The following is a 7,518-nucleotide window of genomic DNA, read 5'->3' on the forward strand; positions in this document are numbered from 1 at the left end:
TAAAAAAAGATTTACAGTTATTTCAGTTTTTTTGGGAAGAAATAAGAAAGTAACAAGTTTCTTGACTAATAAAAGTATGGTTTAATATGTCTCTTTTTTACTAACAGAACCAAAAACATTTCGAGTTCCAAAACTAAAAATACAGAAGCGGAATTTTTATGTTTTGTTTTGTCTTTTTTTTAAACTGGCAAAATACCACAATTTATTTATTGGAGTAAACTTGTCGTTAGACACAAATATATACTATATTTTATAATTAAATTGTTATTCAATGTATATATGATAATGTGGATGTGTTTATTATTTGGAATAGTGAATAACCAAATAATTAACTATAACAAATCATTGATTTATTAATTGTGTTGAATGATGAAATACCGGTTCTTTAACTGCATTAGTTTTTGACAAATAATCTCTCTTTGCCGAAAGCCATAAGTTTAACTTGAAAAATACAAAAGTAAAAATGCAAAGAAAAGTATCTTCCTCATCTTTCCAGAATCAAAAAGCCCGAATTATGCCCGATTGAACGTTTCAAGTTATCTCGTCATTTTTTCATTCCTCTTCTGATTTTTTCATCTTAACTACAACTGAAGTTTAATTATAGTATTAATATAGTACCCAATCTATATAGGGAGAAAGCCCCGACAATTGGCTGGAGTTAGGACTTGAAAAAAAAAGAAAAATGCGTTTTGTTTGTGAAGGAGGGTTGTGATGACAAGGACTTCTATTTCAAAGTAACAAGCATATAGTTAATATATAGTAAAAACAACCACCAATGGATCCTTTTCAACATATCGACAATCAAAGAAGGAAAAAACAATTGTCGCTTTGTATTTTCAAAAAAAGCACAAATTTAGAAGTCAGTTGTGTCTAGTAAACCAACTAAAAATAAGTTTCAAAAGAAAAGGTGGAAACACAGCAATGAGCGGAAATAGAGCGAATCTTTGCAAAAATACAAAAAAAAACAACTAGCGAATTGAAAACGAAACAGTCCAGAAAGGCAAAATCGAAAAGTGGTGATTAATCTCGTCTTCCCTATTTCTTAGCCAAAAACACGCTAATAGAAGGAAAAGTCCACAAACACATTCAAAACGTAAATCCCATTCAACTCAACATGTTGCCACACCCTCTTTTGTCCACACAAATGGTATGCATTTGCACGACTCATAAATAATAGTAAACTGTACTATAGATATAGTAAACTGTAAGAATAGAACGAGCCTATGGCAGAAGTTAAGCCGTGGGAAATCAATTACATCGGAAGAAAAGGAAAGAAAACACAAAACGGGTGGTGGGAAAAGGGCAAAAAATAGGAAATGGCTTATATAAAAACATTTTAGAAACTCAGAAAATACAAAGGATAATGCAGACTGTACAAAGACAATACTTCACTTACAACCACTTCAATTTCATGCCAACTCAATTCGAATACGTCCCACGTTCGATTCCAGAAACATCTCAATATTATGAAGAGGTCGAATACTCGCAACCAAAACTTGCGTGTGATATGTACTATACAAATTCATATATCGAAGAACAACCTTGCATTCTCAAACTCACTCAGAAAAACGTTAAAGCATGTAAAATCATGCAACTCAGTCAACAGGAAAAGACGAACCGCGTCTCCGCTTGGCTTTCTGGTAATGAGACTGCACTCTACCCACACCCGTCTACGTTGTAATCTATATGTAATCTAGTGTATTATTATAATGTTATTCTTCTTGTTCTTTCAGTCTTATTTCGCTATTTGTTCGAGGCTCTTGCCACTTTTGACAAAACATATCAATACAAAACTCGTGCCAAATTGTTAGCTTCAACTACTAGAAAAATGGTATTTGTCTTGCTGCGTGATAACGGACGTTTTTGGATTGGAGGATATATTTTAAGAACATCTATAAATACATTTCTTTTAAAAAAAACGTCAAAAAAACGCTTTTTTTCCGTTTTTGGATTTTTACAAAAATGTTCGTCGTTTGTTGTATTTTCAAAATCATTTGCAAAAAGAAAAATGTTTCAAAGAAATAACAAACAAACTTGTTGAAAAATCAATTTCTGTGTTGTTTTTTTAAGTAACAAATCCCATTTTGGGTGTTCTATAAATATGTGTGTTGAAAAAAGAATTTCGTTTCGAGTTCATGTTAAAACACTTATTAAAATTAGTAATAGGTATTATTAAATTATAATGAAATTAAATTGAATTGATTGTTTTATACTTGAGAAAATTAATTACTAATGACCATTAAATTATAATTTTACTATATATTTTAATACAAAAAAACAACTATATGTTTTAATAAAATAAACTATTTTTAAATTAACGACTCTGAACTTAAAACTTTCAACCAAATCCGATCTACTTCACATTCATTTTGAAAAGTGTGACGACGGCAATTGTTGTCATAATAAGACAGACAACAATTGCCACAATGGACATCCAAAAGAGCGTGTTACTTCCTTTGGTCTTATAATGCGTTGTCTGTGTGTTAATTTGTTGGACCAAAGAGTCGATGCGTTGGCTTGTGAAACTTTTATACTCATACAGTTCTTTTCGAAGTCCGTCTGTCTGTTCCCTGACCATTTGCCCTATCACTTCTGCATCAGGTTTCCCTTTCAACGATTTAAAAAACGCACGCCACTTCTGTGTTTGGAGCTCAGTCCGAAGTTCTTCGTTTTCCCTTTTCAATGCTTCGATCTCTTCTCTTGTGTATTCCGTTTGAGTTGATTTGGTCGACTTTTTACTCCAAGCGTCCGCAACAAACTTCCCTAACCCGGAGGCGACCAAAACAGCGCCGATTTTACCGATGGCCGATATAAGTGGTGGAATAATTTGAACAGCCATGAACAATTAATAATACTCTTTTGTAGTATTGTTTTAGTTCATAATAGTAAGTTAATAATAAATTAAGTAATTGGGTAAATTGGTATTAAATATTAATAAAAATATTATTAATTCTCATTAATTTAATTAACGAGTGATTGTTAATTTTTGAACCTAAATTTAACGAGTCAACAATTGAATGGAATTTTGAAAGAAGCATACGTCTCAATTTACCCGGGGTTAGGTCCGAATCTAATTATTTTTTAACAAAAAGAAAAAATCAGCCAGTTAAACAAATTGTATTCTTTTTTTGGACAAAAATAATTAAAAATAATTTAAATGAAACATAATAAAACATTTGTGTTTATAATTGAGTGTTGTGATCTTTTTTGTTTATGTGTTTGAATATTTACCATACAGTCGTTACTGTCATTATAAACAAAAATATTAAAAAAACAAAAATAAAATTAAAAATTGTAATATTTTATACTTAGTGGTTTTTTAAAAATATAATAATATTATAAATGACACAATTTTCATTATTTCACCAACACAAAAAAATATAAAAATTGTAAATTACTTCGACATAATCATCATTTTAATTGTTTAATTGCATCATCATTTAATTCAACAAATTTAATTATTTTACTCTTATTGATTATTTTATAATTAATGGAACATGAAAAATTTACATGGTGCCCATCAGCGATTTGTGTGAATTATGCTAACATTACCATAATTAATCGACACACAACTAACCACTTAGATAAAATTAACTCTTTGAATTGGTGTTAATTTGTCATTTGAAAACAGTGAACTGGATATAACAAGACTTGCCACAATCGAAACATTTGAAATTTACAACAGCATTATCGTTTATGGTGAAAATATAAAGTAATTTTTTATTGCAACGAATACAATATAAGTTGGTAAAAAAATTTATTATTTTAGTTTGGTTCAAATTAAAGCACAAAATGATAAACAATATTTTAATTTTAATTATTAAATCTGGGTGTATTATTTAATGTATAACATATAAAGATAAATGATAATTATAAGACAGTAATACATTTGCTTATATCAATAAATTATTAATAAAAGATTTTTATTATTGTTTTAATTAATGTTTTTTTACCACTGAGTCTATTTTGCCACAATAAAAAAACATGTATTTTTATGTTGAACTGCCTCATTTTTGCTTTTGAAATTATTTTTTGTTGTTAAATTTAATAACATTTGAATTAATTATTTTTTTTATTTTGTTATTACATTTTTTTCTTCCAAAATAAAATTGCCATAAAATAAAAAATTAAGCAATAAACAAAAGATTATTTTATCAATTACAATAATTTGCAATTTGCTTTTTGAATTTATAAAACACCACATCAGTTATTTTTTTTTAAAATGATTACCATTATTTTTTCATTGTCAAAAACGAAGGTTTTTTGAGACGTATGGAAAGAAGTGTTTTAATCTATTTATATGAATAGAAAGTATTGAATAATAAAAAACGAACTATTGTAAATTCGTTTATTAATTCTATTACATTACTTCTAACAATATAAATTGGCATAATCTTGTGATGATACTTCGACTAGTATTTAAGTTATATTATATAGTACATAAAATTCAAAGACAAAAGAATTGTTTAACGAAGAAATTCGGTGTAAAAGTATGAAAAAAAGAGGCCGGTATTGATGAGTTACTCGGGTTATTAGTATAAACAAATCCATCTGGAAAATCCTCAAATAATGGACGGTTCTACTTTTAAAAAGAATAATAAAACACATTCACTTGACATGTTATCCTGAACTGAAAAAATGAGCACAAAACAAAACAATGGAGGGAAAGCCCGTGGAGACAAAGCACACCATAAAATTTAATAACAACATCCCTCCTGTAATGTGCACGCTGCCGCACAAACTCGAGGTGTGGAGCTACTTTCGCAAAGAATGGAACATATACACAAACACTGAGATACGTAAAACAACGTCGGAGTACTGTCCCTTTGGAGCGCTTTGGGGTTCGTTCATGGGCATTACCAACTTTTGCGATTTATGGCGGACAAGAACCGTCGACTGGACGTCTCCAATTTTCTTCCAAATTTTCGTGAAAGGGGTGACACACACATTTTACGACGAAAACATCGAAGGCGGGAAGTTCACAGTGGACGTGGAGCCCGCCTACATCCCCACGCTTTTTCATCTTGTTATAGATGCCATTGTTTGTCGGCGAATGCTCCATTCCTTTCTTGTTGTTTGTTTTTTATAAGACTTTGTGTCTTTTTTCCTCATTTTTTCCCCCTTAAATGTTACTTTCTTTCCAAAAAGAACAATCTCACATTGTCTTTTGATACTTTGACGTATTGTGCATTTCAAGATTCAAAACTGAGAATAACTGAAAGGAGGGTATCACAGTGCTTTGCAATGATCCACAGTACAAAGTGTCTTTATGGGTTTCGAGTTTAGAGGGCGCCGAACAAGCTTCGTTATTGACTGAGTTCAATTACCTCATCAAAAAGTCAGGGAGTCTTCAAGCTGCCCATTTTTACTCGCATGTTTCCGTTTTGTTCAAACCCGAAACCGAAAACAAAACGCCGTTTTCGATTTTTCGTGATTCAATAGAACCGAAACCACTCATTGAAATTTTCGATTGCCAAAAATCAAATGGATCGTTTTGGGGAGATTGTTTCGACGAATTGAAAGGAGACCAAAAACTCTTTGTGAACGACTTTATTCGCAAAAACGAAAGTTACTTGTGGCTTCTCAATTTCACAGGGATTATCGGACAAAAGTCAAAACATAAGGAGATTGGCAAGAAAGAAGGAAAACTCAAAGCTAAAGAAAAAATCTCAAAAAAAGACGAAAAAAAACGACGAAAGTCAGTCGCACTGCCAATTTCCCTCAATTTGGCTGCAAATCCGTTCGTACCAAAAAAGAAAAGAGATGAAAAAAGCGAAGAAATGAGCGAACAGGCGTACGTTTCTGAGGTTGTGGGAATTTCATCAGATGTTTCAGGAGATGAGTTTTCGGAGTCGGTTGAAGACGAAAAAAGTCCAAACTCTCTAAGCTCAGAGAGTATACAAAATAATATTAATCCACAAGATTTGGAAAAATGGCGAAACGAAAATCGAGAGATTGGAGTGGATGACAACACAGCCGGAACGATGGTAAATATGTGCGCGGAAAAAATTGAGAGTTGCAATGATAAAAGTAGTGAAGAAGAATGGAATGAGGTTGTTTCAACACAAAAGACTGATAAGAAAACAAAAAGCGTTAAAAGGGGTTATAAAGTCGAGGCTGTTAGACCGACACCTGGGGCGCTAAGAGTTGTCGGTCCGGACAGACAAACAACTCCCATTTTCGAAAAGCAGTCGAGACAGTGGAAAACTGAAAGTGTGAGAGTTGGTGCTCGGCACGTGTTGATGAAGAAAGAGACCGAGGAAGATGTCCCAACACAACCCTTTCGTTCTCCCGCGCCAGTAAAAATGGTTATCATCGACAAAGATCCAATCGAAGAAATCAATGACGCCACGATTTCTTCGAACGATTTTAAAGAACAAAACACCCAAAACCTGGTTGATAAGTCTCGCGCTATTCAAAACTCGACACGCCCCATCGAGAGTGAAGTCGAAAAAGGAACACCTGTGAATGCAATAGAAAATTTTTACAAAATCCCCAAAACAGAGAGATCTGAAAAGAAATCTAAAACAAGGGAGAACAAGGCAAAGCGGAAGCTTGTTGTTGTGGAGGCGAAATCAGTAAGCTGGTGCGAGTCGTTGTATAACAGAAATCCAACAATCCTTCTTGTCATCACGGTGATGTGCATTGTTCTTGCGGGTTTGGTTGTACTTATCGTGCACCACTACTTCTTTGTTGATGATGACGATTATTACTAAATTAATTAATTGTTTTTGATTGAACTGAACCAACAAAATCAACACTTTATTATTTAGAAGAGAGTGCACTTCCCTTTCTTTTCCTTTTTTGGCGGGGCTGCAGCCTGGGCAGTTGGTTGTGCGGCGGCAGCTGCTACGGGTGCTGCGGTTTCTGCTGTCTGGTTGCACTTCAAGAGCTCTTTAGCAATAGTTTCGAAGAGTTGCTTAACGTTGGTGTTGTTTTGCGCAGACGTTTCGAAGAATGGGATTGCCCACTCGTCAGAGAGCTTCTTAATTTCTTCTGTTGAAATTGCACGTTGCTCTTCCAAATCGCATTTGTTTCCAGCGATGACCATAGCGGTCTTTTTACCAGTTCTGAGACCCAAGATGCTGTCTCTGTGGTTCTTCAAAGCGTGGAATGAATTCTTGTTATCGATTGAGTAGACCATAACGAACCCATCACCCTTGATATAGTACTGTTCACGGAGTGAAACTACAAGTTACAAATGTTTTCCAAACGACGTATTAATGAGTTATTACTTTTTAAATACAATCAAATAGTTCATATTGAATACCAAGTGGTTTATTTTCCACCTGTAATTATTAGAATCGATTTGTTATAACAAACTGTATTCTTCTTGTCCAGCAGTGTCGACCTGTTGATTAATACAAGTAATACTAACTATTGTAATCTATAACAAACTATACTCATTTTAATGAGTTTCCCATCGACCGTCACTTCACTTGAATACGAGTCTTCGATGGTTGGGTTGTACTCAATATTAAACTCACCCTTGACAAACATTAGGCACAAAGCAGACTT

The 7,518-nt window shown here is 33.0% G+C and overlaps 4 protein-coding genes across 4 annotated transcripts; 2 read left to right on the forward strand and 2 right to left on the reverse strand.

The window, feature by feature from the left end:
• Positions 1-1,363: 1,363 nt before the first annotated feature.
• Positions 1,364-1,681, forward strand: EIN_031860 (hypothetical protein; the record flags this gene model as incomplete). The annotated part of the gene is made up of 1 exon (XM_004185743.1): positions 1,364-1,681. The coding sequence occupies one exon, from the start codon at positions 1,364-1,366 to the stop codon at positions 1,679-1,681; it is 318 nt and encodes a 105-aa protein (XP_004185791.1).
• Positions 1,682-2,353: 672 nt separating this feature from the next.
• EIN_031870 (hypothetical protein) lies at positions 2,354-2,839 on the reverse strand (the record flags this gene model as incomplete). The annotated part of the gene is made up of 1 exon (XM_004185744.1): positions 2,354-2,839. One exon carries the CDS (start codon positions 2,837-2,839, stop codon positions 2,354-2,356), a length of 486 nt encoding a protein of 161 aa, XP_004185792.1.
• A 1,818-nt stretch (positions 2,840-4,657) lies between these two features.
• EIN_031880 (hypothetical protein) lies at positions 4,658-6,716 on the forward strand (the record flags this gene model as incomplete). Its single annotated transcript, XM_004185745.1, has 2 exons — positions 4,658-5,074; positions 5,223-6,716. 2 exons carry the CDS (start codon positions 4,658-4,660, stop codon positions 6,714-6,716), a joined length of 1,911 nt encoding a protein of 636 aa, XP_004185793.1.
• Positions 6,717-6,769: 53 nt separating this feature from the next.
• EIN_031890 (hypothetical protein) lies at positions 6,770-7,500 on the reverse strand (the record flags this gene model as incomplete). The annotated part of the gene is made up of 3 exons (XM_004185746.1): positions 6,770-7,188; positions 7,324-7,351; positions 7,399-7,500. The coding sequence occupies 3 exons, from the start codon at positions 7,498-7,500 to the stop codon at positions 6,770-6,772; spliced, it is 549 nt and encodes a 182-aa protein (XP_004185794.1).
• Between the last annotated feature and the right edge of the window lie 18 nt (positions 7,501-7,518).

Source organism: Entamoeba invadens (assembly GCF_000330505.1).
Source record: "Entamoeba invadens IP1 unplaced genomic scaffold scaff_1105074726079, whole genome shotgun sequence".
In the NCBI taxonomy this organism is placed as follows: domain Eukaryota; phylum Evosea; order Mastigamoebida; family Endamoebidae; genus Entamoeba; species Entamoeba invadens.